The sequence below is a fragment of the Capsicum annuum genome, chromosome 10 (genome assembly GCF_002878395.1).
Source record: "Capsicum annuum cultivar UCD-10X-F1 chromosome 10, UCD10Xv1.1, whole genome shotgun sequence".
In the NCBI taxonomy this organism is placed as follows: Eukaryota; Viridiplantae; Streptophyta; class Magnoliopsida; order Solanales; family Solanaceae; genus Capsicum; species Capsicum annuum.
Genome location: NC_061120.1, coordinates 23,983,449 through 24,006,740, shown reverse-complemented (window position 1 = coordinate 24,006,740; position 23,292 = coordinate 23,983,449). Strand labels below are relative to the sequence as shown.

General features: G+C 33.9%; 1 protein-coding gene across 3 annotated transcripts; it reads left to right on the top strand.

Moving 5' to 3' along the window:
- The first annotated feature begins 12,046 nt into the window (after nt 1–12,046).
- On the top strand, nt 12,047–15,801 carry LOC107844797 (CRIB domain-containing protein RIC10). Of its 3 annotated transcripts, none has more exons than XM_016689144.2 (6): nt 12,047–12,103; nt 12,376–12,502; nt 12,807–12,895; nt 13,090–13,187; nt 13,884–13,968; nt 15,351–15,801. In XM_016689144.2, exons 1-6 carry the CDS (start codon nt 12,061–12,063, stop codon nt 15,548–15,550), a joined length of 642 nt encoding a protein of 213 aa, XP_016544630.1. In that variant the 5' UTR covers nt 12,047–12,060; the 3' UTR covers nt 15,551–15,801. The 3 variants fall into 3 exon arrangements, 2 of the variants coding, with proteins under 2 accessions (XP_016544630.1, XP_016544629.1); XM_016689143.2 differs by having other exon boundaries at nt 13,081–13,187; XR_007045603.1 differs by lacking the exons at nt 12,047–12,103; nt 13,090–13,187 and having other exon boundaries at nt 12,110–12,502.
- Nucleotides 15,802–23,292: the final 7,491 nt, after the last annotated feature.

The following is a 23,292-nucleotide window of genomic DNA, read 5'->3' as shown; positions in this document are numbered from 1 at the left end:
TAAGCACCCAACTCTACACTCTCACTAGAAGCCACACCCATAATATCAGTTACCTTCTGAACCATGTCGAGGAATTCTTGTGGATCCTCATCAAACTTAAATCCCAAAATAGAGGAGGGTTCATTTGGGTAAAGTCCTGAATCCTAGTTGCAGTAGTATTGGCCATCAAAATGACTTGGACAGCATTGGCTGATTATTCTGGGCTGCTACTAAGTGAGCTAATGTAGTGAATACCGCTCTGAATTATGCATAAGAGAAAGGATCATTCAAGGGGATCTTCTTGAACAGGTGGAGGTGCCGGCTGATTCTCATTTCTCCTTCCCTTATCTTTCTGGCAGGCATATTCTGTAAACGAAAATAAAATTGGATTAGAAAGACAGTTTAAATTGAGCTCATGCTCAATCGCACGATATGAATACAGAAAAAGGGGAAATTTTTCCTAAAACATCTTATAGCTTTTTGCCCATGCACAAGATTCTACTCTATGCGGCTTTCAGACTCCCTTGGACACTTTAAAACCTTAGGCTCTGATACCAAGTCTGTAACACTTGGGGAGTACACCCTAAAAGCCACACGGTGTCTACAGCCTCGAAGGACAACAAGCTAACCCATGCTGGTACCTACTGTGAAAACTGAAGAAAATAACAAAGAACATGTGCGGAACTTAACTAAAATTTACCATGAGGTTTTAAATACCAAAAAAATACTGAATTGAAATACTAAAAACATCTGTCTGAACCAATACTATAAAATTGTTAATAATATTTGATAACTGAATAACTGACTGAAAGTGTCCGAAAGACTCTAACTGATTGACTGTGGAGTTGATGGAACAAGCCCACAACTAAATTCGACTGACTACTGATCTGAACTAAAATAAACATAAACGGTCCTTGGAACATGAGGACTCACCACTGCTACTACTGTTGATGTGATAGGAGGTCTAGGTGTGGTGTAACTCCCCGAAATCAGGTCCCGAGATGTGACACGGTGCTTAGGATCACAAGTGACCCCAAGCTAACCCTTCTACTAGCATAACTCTGCTTTTACAACCAAAACTAAAACGAAATACATCAATTTCTATTGACTGTCTATGCAGCCTCTATAGTACTGACTGTAGGCAACCGGGTGATGACTCCCGACTAACCCAACTCAATACGAATGAATAAAGAAATACAACACTTCTCGAACTGTATAACTAACTCAAGCCCTTGAATCAAAGGGACTCATCAGCTACTGACTAGATGCCGCAAACTGACTGGATCTGAAGATGTACACTATACCTTGTACCTATATTCCGAGAAAATATAGACCACATACGAATATGTGGGTTAGTACCATGGAAACATACCGAGCATATGGGGGTGCAATGCATATATAAAATAATATCTTAATATCATCACAGTTTATATAATTATGCATACTGATATAAATGACTCACTCAGCCCGAATTAAAATCATCATAATCATAAGAGAGTAAAATATATTGGGTGAAACATGTAAGAATCATAATAAATCTCAATTCACTTCCATATCGATTCCAAATCATCAAAGAAATCAAATCTCATAACAATTCTCTTTGGATTTTATGTTCATTAAATCTTTCGAAAACAATGACTTTCTCAAACTCAGTCTTTCAAACAAATATGCTTTCATCTCTGATAGAAGAATAAGACTTTTCATATTAGATAGGAGAATACACACACACACATTGAGAGTATCATACAACTGACATAAATCATGTGAGCTACATGGAGTCCAATGTCTAACCCACGTTGGGGAGAGCTGTCCTATCCTTGACATCGGAGTAGGACCTTAGATCATCAATCCAAACACCAGTGATCACTATATAAATCAGCCTCAGGCTCACAACCTACGAGGGCATGTAGTTCTAGGGAAGTACCAATCCTTCTAACCTCCCGCTCGATGCTAAAGACTACTCCCGGACTTAGCTCAGATCTTTTCAAAAGAAAATCCACAAATAAACAATTCAACAATTCACAACGGGAGCCATCATGCTACCTTTTTTATAATAATTAATAAAAGTGGATTTCTTTTCTCATCTCGGGTTCAAATCAACCCCTTTTTACGACCAAAAGGTCAAAGCTTCATTATCATCTCAATTCATTCAAACACAAAGTGTTTATAACACATGATTTCTAAAAAACGATAATCTCAATTAGAGTTCCAAACTCATGTATCAACATCATTTGAAAATTTATCAAGGTTCAAGCTTTACATCATAAACATATATAACTTCCTTCAAAATCTGGAAATTTAGCCATAAGGCACAAAATATCATCAGTCTCATATAATTTCACCTCTAAAATATCAAAAACATCATAATCTAATGATAATTAATATAAGATATAAATTCATGCTTCAAAATCATAGTAAAACATATAAAATTGATAACTTCGTAAAAGAAAGTATTTTTGGTCACAAGAACGAAAGGGTGTTCTTGTTGAAAAACCCCACATACCTTAAACTTGAAGCTTTGAATGAACTCTTGACCTTGGGACTCTATTCGTGAAAATAATGAGGGTTTCTTGTAGCCCTCGGAATGAGGATTCCGAATCTCAAAGAATTATTGTAAACTCATGGTTGAGTCTTAAGATATTTAAATTTTTAGGTTGAAACCCTAATGAATGTTCTTGTTGTTTTTGAGAGAAAGCAAACTTATTTTGGTGTTATGGGAGTTTAATCCCGTGTTATAGGCATATATAGGGGTGTTTTTGGTACTTAGAAGTGAGGTATGAGGCGCACAACCCATGAAAGACCTTAAGGTGTGCGTCGCACACCTTATGGCAGACATTTAAGTATGCCTCGCACTCCCAATCGCACACATTTGATTGGGCGGCGTATTGCCCATCGCACACCCTTACTGCCTCTCACGAAAATGGGTATAACTCCTCGCTCGAGTATCGGATTTTTGCAAAATTGGTATCGTTGGAAAGCTAATTCAATTATATACAATTTGATAGATCTTGGGATGAAAAATTCCATGTATATTAAGAGATATATACGTTTGAATTTGACCTTTGTAAAATCGAATGTCAAACTTTGGATGAATCAATTGGTCTTAGCTCAACCTTGTTCTAGGTCATTGCTATAAACATTTTCCATCTCTAAACTACTCCATAGACTAGGATAATGATAATTCAACTTGTATTCACGTGAGAATCACTTGGATTAGAGATTAGACGCGCAGGAACGATGGTTAGAATTCTAGCACAAAAATACGGGGTATTACATTATCTACCCCTTGGGAACATTCGTCCTCGAATGTGGATAATTAACCTGAAACACCGAGGAATATTAGTCTTCAAGCTATCATGTGTAACTGATAGAACTGAATCAATGGATCTTAAGAATAATGAGCTACTGAACTGGTCTGCAAGTGCATGAATCCTCAAGAAAAATAACTATATGGCTTAGATAGAAACGAGAGTGCCAACTGATGAGTAACCATTACTTTGCACTGGATCTGATCTCATGAGAAAGGATGAGAGGTTTATGACATGAAAACTCGGGGTATTACAATACCCCCCTCTTGGGATCGTTCGTCCCCGAATGATAATAATTTGGTGAAAATACTAGGAATAGACTGTGATACTACACAGGATTCTTACGAACTGAATCATGACTTAATATCTGAAACTGAAACTGATGCATGAACTGAGATAAATTCATAATTTAATTGGACATAAATACATTACCTCTTGTAATGTACATACATATAAGACTGCGGATAGTAAGACTAGCTAGAAAATTAAGAATCTATAGGAGCTTATCTCCTTTCTTGCTAACTAGATTACAGGCTATATGGACTGGATCATACTGACTACCCATACTTAAATGGAGTATTTCTTCAGCTCTTTTCTACGAAATTCTATTGACATTAGGGAGCAAAGAATTTTGGGCATGCTCTGAACAAGACATTTGACTAAGGAATTACAACATTGATATAACTCTATAGCATGGAATATAATTATATAAATCATAAAATAGGATAGGATTGCTAGGCCGCAGGCAACACAACTTCTTACTTTCAAGCTTAGCATCACTTCTCAAATGCTCTCTCAACTATACTATTCCCTTTAAATACCATACTCATTTGATTCAACTTATAATTCTCATATTGGCACTGTGAAATCTTTCTACTAAGGTCTAAACTAAACTAAGTTCTCTCATCATAATCAAGCCTAACACTAAGTCACAAGATACGACATGCCAAACCACAATACTAATCTAAACCACAAGGTTCAATATTCTATATCTTCTTAGAGCTCACATCCTAAGCATAACATGCCTTACAACTTCAATGACTAATTTAAAACTCTTGATATGGATTCACTAGTGCATAGTGCATTCATCATCTTACACCCAACATGACATTCAAGCCTATCATTAAAAATTACATATAACTTTAAGGCAAATACCCCTAAAGGCATACTTCACATATTCTTTAAACCTTTATCAACAACAATTTTCTTGCACTATTCTTAAAAACATACACACAATTTCTAACTAACCATGACATGTATCAAAGACTTGGTCTCAATCTTACTTCACACTTTAGCCTTAGATAGAAAAGCATAAATAATCTTTCTTAATGAGGGTCATCAACTCTCTTACATATAAACCATTGCTTATCCACTATCATCACCACTATCTTAACATAGGAAGAGGTCAACAAAGGGCTAACACATATGAACCAGAAGCACGAAAACTACAATACATAACATTAACACTTATCTTTGTCCTGAGGAATAAAATATCAAAGGCATAGATTCATTAAAGAAATCTAAGATGAGGACATACATGATATAATGCGAACTTCACTAGTATCATGAGTTTAAAAATTGGTCATACTCTGAAACATAAGTTTATACTTATCATGAGCTATTCAACATAAGACTGGAGTTCATAGATTCATAAGAGATAACTTGAATCACAGAGTGAAGCTGTTACATGCTTGCTAGAAGCTGAGAATGGGCTTGAGCACACATGATAGGAATAAGCATAGGCATGTGGCATGAACTTGTCAAGCAAGTGATGGATTTGGTGTTGTAATGACTGAAATCCAAGGAATACTCTAGACTAAGAAGGGATCACTATCTTATCATAACTCATTATTGACATGTATCACAATCTAATTCTCAAAGCTCAGTTTGGTTCTTCACTAACCATCTCCCCCTTAGGTCAAAGCTGGTATTCTAAGTATGATGGTCTACTCGATATCATCGAGATTAAGCCATAATTTTATCATTCTATTATCTACACATAAATGCTAAACTCACAAGAATAAACTAATTTCTAACTTACCAACTTCATTCTTGAACAACCCATCCATATGCCATCCTTAACTTTCTAGCTTCAATAATCATCATCAAAGACTTACACTCTCATTTGCAACCATACCTACATCTCTAATCACATAATCATAACCTACCAAGATCACACCTCTATTCTTATATTTTTTTTCCAAACCATGAGCATAATAATCATACTAAAAAGGCTCAACATCTTCAATCATAATTCCTTAACTTATCTATCAAGAACATCATAAATTATCTAACTGTCCTTTCTCCACCTAGCAACTCAACGTTTCTACTAACCACACAATATGCAATAATCCTCAAAAAATAATGCATCCCCATAGCACCTTAGGCACACCTCTGCACCATACTTAATTACGAATACATGATTTTATACTCTTACATACACTGTTCAGGCCTACTAGATCACCTCCATATAACTATCATAAACAACCGAACCATCAACTGTTCAAACTTAATGTCTAGAGCTAAACATAATTTACAACCCAATCTCTCACACAATTTTCACTTCAAAACTATAGAACATAGCATTAAGAAGAACTAGTACACAATGACAAGCGATCATAATCATATGGCCTATCTTATTCATAATCTGTTAACACATCCTCCTTCTTTATATCATTACTATTTACCCATATTCACACCTAAATTACTTTCATAGCTCTATAAATTTCAACTAAACTTCCTCTTGCAATCTCAGGAAAGCCTAAATTAACAATACTCAACCCCGAAGTATTTCCATCAAAACCTATACTTTCCTAGCACAACAAATACCATCAATAACTTTTTTCATATTTCAAGCAAACAACAATCCACCTTAACTAATAATCTCTTTCTCTAACTTCACTAAACTAACAAACAAGGGTATATCACTTCATTACTAAATCAATCATAAGCAAAAATTCAGCTATACAATTCAATAAATCTCCCTTACCACCATTTTTGCCACTACACTTCTAAACCCATAAGTTCAACTAACACAAGACTTTTAACTAAACGATACTACTTCTATCACTACACTGAAACCCACACTTTCAACTAACCTAGAACAACAAGATAAACAACAAGTTGCTAGTGAATCAAAATAGGCTTCATACGCCTTCACTAGACTTTGCTTTTGTGTTTTGATTAAGAAAATTATATGAATAACAAAGCAACTATGCTAGTAAATCGAAATAGGCCTCATACGGCTTCACTAGACTTTGATTTTTCACAAACATAATGATAACAAGATTACATAATACAAGAGATAGAAACTTGACACACAATATTAAATGATCTAAGAATACACCTTACTCTATCTTAATTGAATAACTCATAAGAACGAGGGCATAAATTTAAATTTGAGGGACTTATAACACACTAGAAGGTTCCTCTCAAGCCATTTTGTAACTTCTAAAACTTTCTCTAGCAAATATAAGAGCATTATCTGGAGAGGAACTGGAACTTTCCGAACATGTTACCTCAAGAACAGTACATAGATAGAGAAGTATAGATTATCATTATGAATTCTGAGAAGAAATTTGAAAGCATATATAAATCGGGCTTAGTGCACGATTTCTACAGGCCTGATAAAGCACTTTAATTTTTGAAACTCAAAAGCACTGATGGGATATTTTTCAAGCTCGCTTACAAGAACATAACAATCTGTAGAGATTTAAGCTTCACTGTTTCTAATAACTTGAAAATAAGGCAAAGATAGCCTGACTAGAGTAAGATGAGAATCTGTATAAGTTTCTTGGTGAACTTTTATATAGCACGATTTAAGACTTGAAAGAATGGAGACATTTCCTAAAAGCCCTGTAGCCTCTCAAAGAAAAGTACAGACGTCTTCGTACCATTCTGCAAGACTCTACTAAACACAGCTTCATAGACACCCTAGGACACTTAAACTCAATGCTTTGATACGAAGTTTGTAACACCCCAAAATCGGGTCCCGAGATGTCACACGGTGCTTAGGATCACAAGTGACCCCAAGCTAACCCTTCTACTGGCATAACTCATAAGCAACTGAACAAAAAGTATAAATCTATACAAATCTGCAAAAAAATAACTCTTTTCTGAATATGATAGATAAAAAACTAAATTTACAAGATTACAACTCTACTTTTACAATCAAAACTGAAACGGAATACATTAACTTCTACTGACTGTCTATGAAGTCTCTACTAGTACTGACTGTAAGTAGCTGGGTCATGACTCCCGACTAACCCAACTCAATACGAATGAATAAAAAAAATATAACACTTCTCACACTTTATAACTAACTCAAGTCCTTGAATCAAAGGGACTCATCACCTGCTGACTGGATGCCGTGAACTAACTGGATCTGAAGATGTACACTATACCTTGTACCTATATTCCAAGAAAATGTAGCCCACATACGAATATATGGGGGTGCAATGCATATATAAAATAATATCTTAGTATCATCACAGTTTATAAAATTATACATACTGATATAAATGACTCACTTAGCTCGAATTAAAATCATTATGATCATAAGAGAGTAAAATATATCGGGTGAAATATGTGAGTCATCATAATAAATCTCAATTCAATTCCATCTCAATTCCAAATCATCAAAGCAATCAAATCTTATAACAATTCTCTTTGGAATATATGTTCATAAAATCTTTCGAAAATAATGACTTTCTCAAACTCAGTCTTTCAAACAAATATGTTTTCATCTCAGATAGAAGAATAAGACTTTTCATATTAGATAGGAGAATACACACATACACACACATTGGGAGTCTCTTATAACTGACATAAATCATGTGAGCTACATGGAGTCCAACGTCTAACCCACGTTGGGGAGAGCTATCCTATCCTTGCCATCAGAGTAGGACCTTAGATCATCAATCCAAACACCAGTGATCACTATATAAATCAACCTCAGGCTCACAACCTATGAGGACACGTAGTTCTAGGGAAGTACCAATCCTGCTATACCTCCCGCTCGGTGCTAAAGACTACTCCCGGACTTAGCTCAGATCTTTTCAAAAGAAAATCCACAAATAAATAATTCAACAATTCACAACGGGAGCCATCATGCTACCCTTTTTATAATAATTAATAAAAGTGGATTTCTTTTCTTATCTCGGGTTCAAATCAACCCCTTTTTACTACCAAAAGGTCAAAAGCTTCATTATCATCTCAATTCATCCAAACACAAAGTGTTTATAACACATGATTTCTAATAAAAAATGACAATCTCAATTAGAGTTCAAAACTCATGTCTCAACATCATTTGAAAATTTATCAAGGTTCAAGCTTTACATCATAAACATATATAACTTCCTTCAAAATATGGAAATTTAGCCATAAGGCACAAAATATCATCATTCTCATATAATTTCACCTCTAAAATATCAAAAACATCATAATCTAATGATAATTAATATAGGATATATATTCATGCTTCAAAATCATAGTAAAACATAAAAAATCGATAACTTCGTAAAAGAAAGTATTTTTGGGCACAAGAACGAAAGGGTGTTCTTGTTGAAAAACTCCACATACCTTAAACTTGAAGCTTTGAATGAACTCTTGACCTTGGAACTCTATTCGTGAAAATAATGAGTGTTTGTTGTAGCCCTCGGAATGGGGATTCTGAATCTCAAAGAATTATTGAAAACTCATGGTTGAATCTTGAGATATTTGAATTTTTAGGTTGAAGCCTTAATGAATGTTCTTGGTATTTTAGAGAGAAAGTAAACTTATTTTGGTGTTATGGGAGTTTAATCCCGTGTTATAGACATATATAGGGGTATTTTTGGTACTTGGAAGTGAGGTATGCGACGCACAACCCATGGAAAACCTTAAGGTGTGCGTCGCACACCTTATTGCAGACATTTAAGTATTCCTCGCACTCCCAATCGCACACATTTGATTGGGCAGCGCATTGCCCATCGCACACCCTTACTGCCTCTCACAAAAATGGGCACAACTCTTTGCTCGGGTATCGAATTTTTGCGAAATTGGTATCATTCGAAAGCTAATTCAATTATCTAAAATTTGATAGGTTTTGGGATGAAAAATTCCATGTATATTAAGAGATATAAATGTTTAAAGTTGACCCTTTTGGATAAATGAATTGATCTTAGCACAACCTTATTCTAGGTCATTGCTATAAACATTTTACACCTCTAAACTACTCCATAGACTAGGATAATGATCATGCAACTTGTATTCATGTAAGAATCACTTGGATTAGAGCTTAGACGCACAGGAACGACGGTTAGAATTCTAGCACAAAAATATAGGATATTCCATGTGGTAGAAACCTAAGCGTTCGAACCTATGATATAAGACATCATAACATAAGAAACAAGTATGCGATCAGTTATTTGAATGTATTGGTATACTAAATGGGATTAGGCTATTATGCATGGGTTCATGTGCATGAATGAGAAATGACTGTAAGTATGGCATAAGATAATTGATGTATAACATGCATAAAAGCTGTAAAATTTGAGAATGCATGACCAAGCATATGACATAAAACTGGGATAGTCTGTAAACTGACATACTGAAATACTAATACTGTCCAACTAATGACTATACGCCATGGTGAAGCAAGCCTGAGACTGAGTACTGGACTGATTACTGGACTTAAACTGTGGGAGCTATCATTTAACCGACATACCCTAAAATAAGTTAAATAGTGTCCAACCTGTAACCCCTATTGAAAGGGTGTCAGTACCGTACCACGGGGTACTAACACTGACTGTGTGGATCCACTAAAGAGTTATCTCAAAGGACTAAGGGTCACCCTCAACTGGCAGGGCCCTAATGAGATATGTGTCAACCCTCAATTGGCAGGTTAACATCTCAACCTATGCTGGCTACGTAGTTCCAAAATGTAAGGATTGCTACTAAAAGTCACACCCTCAACTGGAAGGTGAGCCCCCATCCTTGGGTTCCTCGGTGCTAAATCCTACTCCCAACTGAATTGACTTTAATTACTGAACTGAACTGAACTTACTGACATGATGTACTGACTGAACTAATAATGCTATATCTGAAAATAGACTGACAATGCTAAGACTAAGTAAACAACTAAATTTTTGAGTATTCATAACCCCCAGGACTCGATAACAATAATAACAAGATCATACCAATACTTTGAGAACATGACATGTAATCCACATCAAAACTCATTCTTTGAGACATTTCATCAAACATACGCAATACATGGCTTAAGCATGGAAGTAGTTTTTAAAACATGTAGTAGTAGCATGATTTTGATACTAAATCCCCAAAATAAGGTAAATCAGCGAACAACACCATTCACACATGTAGAGTTTAATAATAATAATAACAATTTCATGAAAATATAATATAAACTTGAAATTCATGGAAATCTATAGGAAAAATTCATGGGAACATGTAAAAATCATAACTTTAAACTTAATCTTGAATTCTTGGACTCCATGGGTGAAAATGATCTATGGATGAACATTTAACATACCTCAATTGACGAATTCTTGAAAGTTATTGAGGGATTTCTTGAGAATTGAACTTGAAGCCTGAAGGGCTAGGGTTTGTGTTCTTGAGAGAGGATGATTTCAATTTGAAGGAATTACGAAAAATAAGGCAAAGATGCTCTTTTGGGACCTAAATCCCATGTTAAAGTGAGGGAAAAAGACTGAAATATTCTCCTGGACTCAGGATTTAATGAGCTGAAAATACCCAGTGATGCGATTGGCAATGCGTTGCATCGCTCAGCCGACGCGATAGGCGACGCGTTGACCCTACCAACGCGATGGGCGACGTGTAGCGTCCTTATTGTGCTGACTTGTTGTTTTTGACATTCAAATGAACCTCAAACCTTGCCCGAAAAATCCAAAACTCACCCAAAATAAACTATAGAGAACCCTAATCATGAATTAACTTAGAAACCAACTTTTTGGGGTCAGAATGGTTGAGAATAAAATCATCAAAATTTGAAGAAAAAAATGAGACTAAGTCTTCAACACTTGAGTAAAATTTTCTTTAAGGTCTTAGGCCTCTCATGTACACTTTATAAGTTGAATTGGACTAAGAAGCATATGAGGTATTACACATAGCATCAAATATCAACAAAAATCGGTAACTTTTACAAGTTCAAAACTACCTGACATACCTTGAAAATCGTTCAAAATCCTGCCAACACTAGCCAACTATGATACTACCGTAAAATCTACATTTTAGGCTCAATGAAATCGTTGGGTTACTAACTGAGGTAATTATGAATGAATGTTGTAAATTCTATATCAAAACTTTTAAATTTTTCAACCTACTACTCAAAACACATCTGAATGCCTTGGAACCCGAACCAATATTGCTACTAACCTAAAAATATTTGGAGCTAATGAAACTGAAAGAATTCTTATACGGCGATTAAATCAGAAAATGTTGATCAAAGTCAACATTATCAACTTAATTCAAGACCTTACGAAATGAAAAACTTACATAAAATTTTATCAACCACTTCGAAAAACGTGTTCCCACTCCCCCAAACTACAAAAATCAAAATAATTGTTGGGAGAGATAAAATGATCAAAACACACATAAATTCAAAATTCACTATACGAATTATTACAATGGAGAAACGCCTACGTAGTATCAAAAAAGTCATAAGTGGTATTAAAAATACATTGCTTTAGAAAATTTATGGTGAGGAATATTTCTAAAACATTTGTTCTCTATTTTAAATGTTGTGTCTTTGTACATGTTCTTTGTAAAGTTCACCACCCAACCTTTCCTTTTTAGTGGTTGGCCACATCTCTATTACTCACATTCTTTCTCTTTTCCTTTCCTTTCTCTGTTATCATTTGTTATCTTTCCCCTCCTTTATCTCTTTCCTACTCTGTATATCTATACAAAACTATCCATTCAATAATAGAAAATAAAAAGAAGAAAATAACACCATTTGTTTTTTATCAAGTATCACATTTTGTTTATTTATTTTTGACGGATCAACTAGTTGCATTTTACCTTAATTGGTTGTTTTGTTCTGTTTTGTTTTGTTTTCATGAATGCTTAGATATCACATTTATATATCAAAATTATTTGGAGGAAGATAATGGAAAATGCAGTGCCAAGGGAAGGAGAATTAGCTTTCTTTTTATCCTTCATGTCTTTATGTATGGTGTCACCGTTGCTCTAATAAGGTACTATACTGTTGTTCAAAGATGGATTAAGAACTTAAATTTTAGAAATTTTACATATATATTCGTGGTTTAAATAAAAAAATATTGGTTAAATTGAACACATTCTTTAAATTATACATCTTAATATGGACAAGTTATTTGGAGATCACCATGGTTAGATTCTTGAATTGTTTTCTCTATGTTTATGAAAATTTTATTTTCATAATATGTTCAATGTGTTTACCTTTTTGGTTATTCTAGGGAATGATTTATTGACATTTTGTGGCGCTTAATTACCTATTTGCTTTGTTTGTCATGACCACAGGCTTTTGGCGTGGGGATATATAGTTTCTTCCATGGGTAACAAGATGAAGGGGATCTTCAAAGGATTCAAATTTATATTTAATAATTTTGGTAATGCCTAAGTTCCCATATTCTGAGATTTTTTGTTTTTTAGGTTTATTTTGTTGGAACTCTAAAATATTATCCAATTCCTATTGAACCATTTAAAAATTACATTACTTTTCAATGATTCAACATGCACTCGACAATTCTTTTGAGAAATTCAAGCAAAGAACGATAATAAAAATTAGTTTTAGATTTAACAGCGGTGAAGGAGATGGAGTTGGAGATTGGATGTCCAACTGATGTTAAACATGTGGCACATATTGGTTGTGATGGCCCCTCTGGCAACGCACCAAGTTGGGTATGCTCTCATTTCCCCATCATGTTAATAATTTGGTCCACAAATTAATGCATCTCCACATATTTTCATCATTTTTGTACGAAACTTTTGTCAGTCTACCATGTTGATTGAAGAAATGATTGAAGAAATAAACTAGTATTATGATTTACTATATAGTTTAGATAATTCTTATATCATGAACTAATTTTGTAATTAAGTTAATTTCAGTATACTTGGATTTACTTAATGTGTTATAAGTAGAGACAAGCTGTCCTTTTTTATGGCTTAATGCAATGTTAGACTCCTTTTGCCAATGCTTTAGATGACCAACATTGAACGTGTAGGTAGGAGCCGAGTTAGTGTTCTAGTTATGAGTTCGGGAGAAATTTAATTGTTTTGACCAAAATTCTGCATAACTGTATTTGCATTAGAAATCTATTTAAAATGCATAAATAATGTATTCAGAACATGGTAAGTTATTTTTTCTAGAATCCTGAACTCATATGTTCAAAATTTTGGATTTGCCTCTCCGCATATGAGGTGTTAAATGTCATTTGAGTGAATTAAATGTTTTTTTCCTTATATGATCTAGGACGGTATAATACACACTCCCGGGGTTAGCTTTTATGATTGAGATAGACTAATGTTGGACTTTCTTCACAAGGTTTTCCCATGCCTAACATGTTGTTTGGTTTTGATTTTGGTTGTGCAATTTAGATGAGTCAATTCAAGAAAGGGCCGGATTTTGCAGTAGCTTCTATTGGTAATTCTGGCACTTCCCTTTCTCCATGGACATCTCAAGGTAATCATCGTTTTTAAGAAAGATCTTTTCCCCTTTAAATTCCTTGCAAGAGAATAATCATGATCAAAATGTGCCTAAAGAAAACTACATATTGTTTCTATGATACGGAAAGAAGGCAAAATAAAGATTAAAAAGAGGCAATGATAAAAAATACACCTAAAGTATTCCGGTTTTTAAGTTTCATGTCTAAACTATTTTAAGTTTTATACCCCAACTACCACCAATTATTTATCAAAACATACTTAAACTATTAACTGTTTCTATTTCCTACTAAAAGTTTATATTTAAAACCCAGACAATTAATAGTTGAAGTATGAAAATCTAGGCAAAACTTTAGATTTGTTTTTTTTACCCTTCACTCAAAGATTAAACACAGTACTTGATATGTTGGATTCAATCACATGTGTAGTGTCCTAATCAGACAATGGCAATTAGGGGTTTCCTCACTGGTCGAGATGTTGATTGAAAACTAATAAGCATGCCCTATTTTATGTTGTATTATAGTTAGGAGCAATATACAATATCATTGGTGACACTTTTTCCTTTTTAATTAATTTTTTAAAATAAAAGCTTTCTATATTTAATAATGATATTTAATTTTAAAGTATTTGTTTTACTCTTAATGAGATAATTATATCACACAAATATCTATTTAAATATTATATTTAATCAAATACTATCACATAAATTAGTGATAAATTAAGACGGAAAAGGTATTTTGTTTTAACTTTCATTGCTCTAAGATTCTTTGCCTCAAAACAGGGAAAGATTTTGGCTCATCCTTCACGAGATGTCTAACTAGGCCCTAGAAAGGGACACATTTTCTTGTACATTTGTCTAAGAACAAAAAATTATTGGTTGGTAGGCTATATATTGGCTTGTACTATGGTGTCCTCTAATATAGTAAATTATTTTATCGATACTTGTTACTTTGCATCTGACTAACACAATTATTGAGTGACTCTCCCATCAAAACTTAGGCTGATGAAAAGATCACCTAATTTTGTCAACATCTGATGTACTTAATTGCTAACACCTCTTTGAAAGTTTTACCAAGATTGTTAGTTACTCCACCTCAACCCAAATAACTATATATGTCAAGATCAATACAATTAACCACAAATATGAGCTTTTATCTTGATTAAGCTTTTGTGATTAGTTCACTTGAATTCGAGTTAACTTTATACACTTCCAATGTATTTTAACATGTCATATTATATTACTTGTCTTATTTTTTAGACTAATAGTTTCACATGTCATAGATAGTTAAATGCAATTATTTTTCAAATGACTTGATAGTATAAGAAACTTTTAATTTTATGTTGTTAATATACGAAGTTAAAACTCGTTTATTTTTCTGCATCGATCATTCGTTTGAAAAGATGGAGATTCAAATGGAGCGCAATCAACATCTGAGATTAACAAGGACAGTCCGACTAATAAGGAGGCTAGTGTTAAGAAGCAGAGGAGGAGGAAGTGCAAGGCGACTTCTTCACCGAAATCTAGTTCATCATCAAGAGCAGAGAAATCCAAGACTAAATTTGTAGGACAATCCAAACCAACAAATATAGAAGTGGCTTAATGCCAGGAAAAAAAAAACAGATCTTGATTATTCTGCCTATCGATTTTTTTTTGTTAAATCCTGGCGATGGTCAACTATACAAAGACATTGAAGAGGACAGTAAGGAGGGAATAGAAAATCGCTTAAATACCAGAAGGGATGCATTGTAAATGTGAATGTGAAATACAGAAGAAAAGTGTCTAGAGATGTGAAACAAAAATTGTAAAATCTAATCTCTAAATGGAGAGAAATGCTTTTGGGAAAAAAATTAATTCATCTCTTCTTTATATTAAGGGAAAAGAGTCAAATACATCCTTCTACTTTCATTAATTGGTCAACTTTACCCTTTGTTAAATTATGAGGTTATTTATACTCTCACTGTTAGCAAACTTATCAAATATACCCTTTAAATTAACAATTTTCACAATCTTACCAAAATTGCCCTTTAAAATTGAAATTACCCCTTCCACTATTTAATCCGATCAATTAATTAATTTAATACCAAATAAAACCCAAATTCCATCCGTTCAATGAAGTTCTTATAGAAATTCCTGTAATACAACAACAACAAATCATATTGCTACCTTCGAAAAAGTAGAGAGGATATTTCTGCAATAATTGATTTGAAGGTGAAGAAAGAATTGAAGTAGTGCCAACAGATTTGAAGGTGATTTGGTGATGGAGAGGCAAGGTTGTAACTATTGCCAACGTTAAGGGCAGAGTAAAAGCATTTATGAAAGTGGATTCCGTCTTTCATTACCTTCTTAGTTTGTTCATAGCAGATAATTATTTTGGTATTATAATTGTTTCACTGTGAGATGCGAACTTTAGTCTTAGCTCAGTGGTTGCATGGTGGAGCTAGTGGCGAGAAAATTGAAAATTAAATCTGTTTCACTCCGTTTCGCTAGAAGAAGATGAAGATGGGGCCATGGTGGAGCCATTTTCCAATTGGTTTGGAAAAACAAATGAAGATGAATTGATTTCATTATTCTGTTGATCCCACTTGTTTTGTTGGGCCAGTTCTTTTTCCCTCTCCTTCACCTATTTTAATTAATTCAGAATTTAGAAAAAATCCAGTTCAAAAGCATTTCTATTGAAGAGTTTTAACTTTAAATTAGCAAGATGTATTTTTGGGGATAAATATAGCAGTAAAAACCTTCTTGGAAAGCTGGTTGTTTTGCTCCTGCAATAGTTTTTCCTGTATCATATATTGCAAAGATCAAAGGTTACTCACAAGTTAGAGTATACACAATCTTGGTCTTTGACATGAATTTTAAAGGGCAATTTTGGTAAGATTGTGAAAATTATTAAATTAAAGGGTATATTTGATAAGTTTGCCAACATAGAGGGTATAAATAACCTCATAATTTAACAAAGGGTAAAGCTGGCCAATTAATGAAAGTAGAAGGGTATATTTGATTTATCTTTCACACCCCCTCCCCCCTCCCCCTCACCACACACACTTGGGATTAGGGTGAGGATCGATAATGTAAAGAGTTGGATCATTTTGTTGTGCTAATTCTAATATTTTATGATTTGAATGAAAGAAATTATTTTTTTCAAAATGAAATAATATACTTCCAGGGGTTTTGGTATATTGCATAAGAATGGTACCGAATAAGATGTATTAGTAATGCTGAGATTAGTAATACAGAGCTTATTTCTTATTTAGTGTTTGGTTTGATGTATTTAAAATAATTTGTATTGTTATATTTCCTTAAAGGTATTGTTTGTTTTGCGACAATACCCTTCATATTCTATAGTGTTGTGTATTTTTTCCCAAAGCTCTATTATTTATTATAAAAAATATTTTTTTTATATTCTAACTTAAATTATTTGAGGATAAATAATTGTCATCTTAAAAAAATGATTCAGTCACAAAACGTCAAATTTCAATTAAAACTAATAAATCATCTGTTATTAAAATCGAAAAGACGGTAAATACTAATAAAAGCAAATAAATCATCTACTTCTACTCACAAAAACAACAAGTTCCTATTTGGAGAGAAGGAAATGCAAGAATCTTTGAAGGAAAAGCCACTCACTGGGAGAAGCTAGCTAAGAAAATTGCATGTATCTACACTATTGGCGCTCCATCTACTATGACGTCATATCTATTGATGTGTAGATTTTGAATATCATACATAACACATGGATTATTTCTCCTAATACACCTTACCAAACGGGCCCTTAAAGTCTAAAGTTTTTCCTCTCAGATGTAAGTGGACTGTAACACTCTGATTTTCTGAACCGGAATGCTACACGGTGCTCATGACCCCGAAGGACACAAGCTAACCCATGTCTGATATCTGTACTTGTATACTGCATACTATATCATGAAATTCGGAAACATGAACATGAAAGGCCATAAGGTTCGAACTGAATAAACGTCTGATAACAAAATATCTGAAAAGGTATAATAATACCAAAACAAGTCATAAATACTGAAAATAATGAGATCTGAATATCTAATCTGACATCTATTCTGAAAGCCTCTAACTGAACTGAATAAGGAGTTGAAAGAACATGTCTCCAACTAACTCCATCTAACAACTGAATAGTAAATATAGCAATAATCATATCGTCCTCGAATAAGAAGGACTCACTGCAAACTCAGAACACTGGAATGCTACTACTGATTTGGAGCTCGTGCCTTTGAACCTATAGTGTAATATAAGAGAAAGCACCATAGCGTAAATGCGTCAGTACGTCTGAATGTACTGAGTATAAGAGTGAGGAAGGATAAATGTAAAGGGTTATATGCATTAACAATGCTAACTAATATGAACATGAGAATACATACATGCATAAACAACTATAACTGAACTTGTGATGATACTGACTACTGAGTCTGAATGCTGACGACATGACTTTATTGTTACAAAGGTACTGAATTAATTATTGACTATTTCTGACAGTTCAAATTATGAATAACTGATTTGAATGAATATGTCTAACAGTCCTGAAACTGAATATTTATAACGTGAGCTATGACAACTGATATAGCTGATATAACTGTAATGATTGGACTAATCGATATAATCTATACTGAGCGACTGTATCTGACAGTCTAAGTTTTGATGGAACTATCTGAGGTCTATTCTACTTGGAGTAACTAAATCTGAGATCAGTCCTATCTAGCGGGTGATCTTTAAATATGATGATTCTGATACTGATTAATCATAGTTGAGATCAGTCCTAGCTAATGGGTTATCTTGAAGTTTATTAATAATGATAAGCATTTATTGTATCTAACAGTACTGCATCTGTAAAACTAAGCTGAGTTGACTGTGTCTGACAGCCCTGATTCTATAACTAAAACTGTGGGATGTGTTCAACTAACCGACATGCTCTAAGCTAAGCTGACTGGGGTCCAATCTCTGCCCTGACTGGAAGGGTGTCAGTACCGCGCCACCAGTAAGAAATCTCTGTGGAGTCAGTCCTAATCTAGAGGATGACTCCTGGGATCAGTCCTATACATATAAATGTGCTAACGGGTGACCCTTGAGTATGTCAATCCTATCTAACAGGTGACATCTCATACCTACACTGGCTACGTAGTTCTAGAACTTAGGGATTGCTTCTAGGGATCTCAGTCCTATTCTAGTGGGTGAGTCCCCATCCTTAGGCTCACTCGGTGTTGAATCCTACTCCCATCTGAAATACACTAAACTGAATAACAGAAATGAACTGAATAACTGAACTGAACTGATTAGCTGAACTGATACTAGTGGTATTGTTTAGCGGAGCTAAACTGAGTTTACTGAATTCTGATGACTAACAAAATGTACTGAGTTCTGAGGACTAATTGAGAGTACTAAAGTTACTGAGATTGACTGTGAATACTGAAGTTACAGACTGAGTACTGAGATCACTAAGATTACTAAACTACTGAGACTACTGAGATTTCTGAGTTTTCCTAAGTCACATGACTGACTGAATTCTATAGATCATGGCTTAACTGAGAGTATCGTGATAACATGACATGGCTCTAGGCACATAACTATATTTTTTAGGTACGAATACCCCTAGGACTCGATGGAAGGAAACTGACACACATGACTGACTTGATTAGGATAATAGAGTCCATAATTCACCATATCATAAATAAGGGATTTCATACTAAGCATGGTTCTCAACAATCTATTTCATGGAAGGCAATTTCTTACAACATGTATATACTTGCATAGCTTTCAATATCATGCTTATTACATATTATAACCACAATCCATGATATCATAACTTGGGGAATTTCATGAAGTACATGGTTATTCTACATCTTGTACATGAGTGGGTTTTGCAAGTAAGCATAGCATAATTCCATAAGACTAGTTCATGAGTAATCCAACAGTGTTTAGAAGACACACTATAAACATGGATGACATTGAATCATAGAGGCCTATCATGAATCCTTCCCTTAGTCATAATTTAGCTATAATGCATGATTTCTAGTCTCTTAGGTATTTTATCAAACACCTTACATACACAACTTAGGTATAGGTGTAAATCATATAATTACTCATCATAAATAATCAAACTTACATGTTTTCAACTCATATGATGTCATAGATTCATAATAACACATAAAGATTCTATCTTGGAATCATTCAACACATAAACATGATCAACAATCCATTCATAAAATGAAAACCATAATATACAGTTTTAGAAAAAAAAAAAAGGTTCTTGAACTTCATAGACGAAAGGAGTCCATGAATGAACACACGCATACCTTAGAAAGGAAACCTTGATGATTTGCTGGAGAGTTTTTGGATTGGGAAACTTAATTCTTGATTATCTTGGAAAAAGTCTTGAAACTTGCTTTTGAGAGATGAGTTTGATAGAAACCCTAATCTTGTAGTTGAGAGTGTAAGAGAGGGTTTTTGAGATGCTTAACTGAAGAAAAATAGGAAAAATTACGCCTCTTTAGGGTTATAAGTCGTGGAAGATGAAGGAAAAGACCAAAATACCCTTATGAAATAATTTTTCAGCTGCTGAAAAATCATAGCTGATGACCTTCGTGATAGGGCGTCACAAATGTGATAAGCAATCACGAATGTCGTTATTTAGGAGCTGGTTTCTGCTTAAGGCTGATGACCTTCGTAATAGGGCTTCACAAATATGATAAGCTATCACGAATGTCGTCACTTAGGAGCTGGTTTCTACCTAAGGCTGATGACCTTCGTGATAGGGAGTCACAAATGTGATAAGCTATCACGAATGTCATCACATTGTTTCCAGCCTGACATGCTGGAGTAAAATGGGCATAACTCTTAGCTTCGATATCGGATTTAGGCGAAATTAGTATCGTTGGAAAGATAATTCAAAGAGATTTAATTTGATATATACTAAGGTACCCAGTTATTCATATAAAATGAGTTATGGTCGATTGAAGTTGACCCAAGTTTTGACGCTCACTAAAACTTGAACGATAGGAAAGCTTTCAACTTGTACTTAAGTTAGGGGACCTCTATGATCTAAATTTATGCTCAAACAGATTCCCACACTACATAATTGATTAACACACTAAATTTATATAGGATTTGAGGCTTTTGACATATCCACGCATAGGAATGACGGATTTTCATTCTAGTCCAAAATGTGGGGTATTACATGGACCTATTAACCAACTTCATTTTTTATGTTGTACTATATGACCTCAACATTGCTTTGGGCCCTCTAATTCAAGAAATTGACAAACTCAATCTTTTGAGTTTCAATAAATCTCACAAATTCTAGAATGAAAAGCAGTTCAAATTTGATCGCCACAGTTCAAGTAGTGAGTTTAAAGTGATTCTAATCAAGTGAAATTGCAAATTTCCACTTGATTAAACCATGTCTTATATGTTTAGTGGAACCTCTATAATATTTTAAATTTAGGGTAGATTCTTCTCACAATTTTTTGTAATATGAATTAGGGAGGGAGCCATTTAAGAAGTGTTAGTAAAATGTAGATGAATAATGTCAATAATATGACGAGTGTTATAAAACAATAAAGAAGAAGAAGAAGAGTAGAGAGAACAGAGAGAGTAATTCTTATTTCTTCTCTTGAGGGATGATTTACAATGAAGAAAGCCCTTCTATTTATAGGGGAAATTTTCCCCTAGTCTCACACTAAAAGACAAGTACATCAAATCCTGATAGACATCAAATAGATCTTTATAGATATTCACTATAATTGATATATATCATAACACTTCCCCTTGAATGTCTAGATAGATAATGTGCCTCGTTAAAACCGTACTAGAAAAAACTCAGTAGGAAAAAAATCTAGTGAAGAAAAAAGAGTACACATTTCTAACAATACACATATCGGCTGTCTTATTAAAAAACTTACAAGGAAAATCCAGTGGGATAAAACCTCGTAAGAATAAAAGAGTACAGCGCGTATTAACTCCCCCTAATGAGAACATCCTTGAACCTTTGCATCCTGATCTTGTACACCATCTTCTTAAAAGTTGTAATTAGAGAAAACTTGGTGAATAAATTAGCCATGTTTTTACTTGAACGAATCTGTTGCACGTTGATATCACCATTCTTTTGTAGATTATGTATGTAGAAAAGCTTTGATGAAGTGTGCTTCGTTCTATCTCCTTTTATGAATCCTCCATTAAGATGTGTTATGCATGATGCATTATCTCTCGTATAAAATTATGGGTAGATTGTCATATTTCACACCACATTTTTCTCGAATGAGATGCATCATGGACCTCAACCATACACATTCTCGGCATGCTTTATGAATAGATATTATTTCAGTATGATTCGATGAAATGACTACGATAGACTGCTTTGTATATCTCCAAGATATTGCAGTACCATCACATATGAACACATAGCGTATTTGAGACCGAGCTTTATGTATGTCAGGTAAGTACCCAAAATCAACATGACCAATAAGATCGTAACTGCAAACTTGCTACCAAATTAACTAAAAAGGCTATATCAGGCCTTGTAGTATTTGCAAGATACATTAGTGCATTAATTGCACTAAGATATGGTACTTCATAACCAATAAGTTCCTCATTCTTTTCTTGAGGTCGGAATGGATCCTTATTCAATTTCTGCATGTTTCTCATTTAAACAAATACTCTGTTGCTTTTGAAAACTCTCTAAGAGTTTCAATGATACCCAAATCATCAAATTATATCTTATGAAGATAATGAAAAGTTTTCTAGAAACTTTATATTCTTCAGGAATTTTGAATCCTTTAGGGATTTTAATATGGATGTTTGTCAAGTAACAATATCCAACATGTCAAGTGTGACATCTTCAAGTGTCTGGATTGCAAATCAAATAAGTTTTACGCTTGCCAAAATGTATCCTTTCAGGTCACTTGATAAATATTTCTATGTCAGCATGCTTAAATTAACATAGAATTCAGATCCTCATAATCTTTTACAATATTGCGCCAATATTGTATCAAAGATATCATCGATGATTTCTTATTTTGTATCGATTCGCAATGTGACATAACATTTTAAGATCTCATCACTTCATTATTTTCAGGTACCTAAACCTCTCATAAGGTTTCATAAAGTGTTATGTTGTAGGATCTTCAAGATCACATTGCCTTCTTATCATGATTATTTGCTCCTTATTATTTTCAAGGATTATTTCATTTGGAATCGAAATGTTTTATGCATGCATAGACTTTATCCTTTAAGGACACAAAATAAGAGCACTTGCAGCTAAATATGAGATGCTTTTGGCATTTGACTTGAATTATTTTTTGAATGAGGATCTGATGATAATTCCTAACA

Bases quoted from the DNA above. Each gene is read 5' to 3' on its own strand.
- LOC107844797 (XM_016689143.2), top strand. From the start codon at position 12,061: ATGTTCTTTGTAAAGTTCACCACCCAACCTTTCCTTTTTAGTG. The intron at 12,503-12,806 runs GTACTATACTGT...TCATGACCACAG, and splicing joins GTCACCGTTGCTCTAATAAG to GCTTTTGGCGTGGGGATATA. The intron at 13,969-15,350 runs GTAATCATCGTT...TCGTTTGAAAAG, and splicing joins TTCTCCATGGACATCTCAAG to ATGGAGATTCAAATGGAGCG.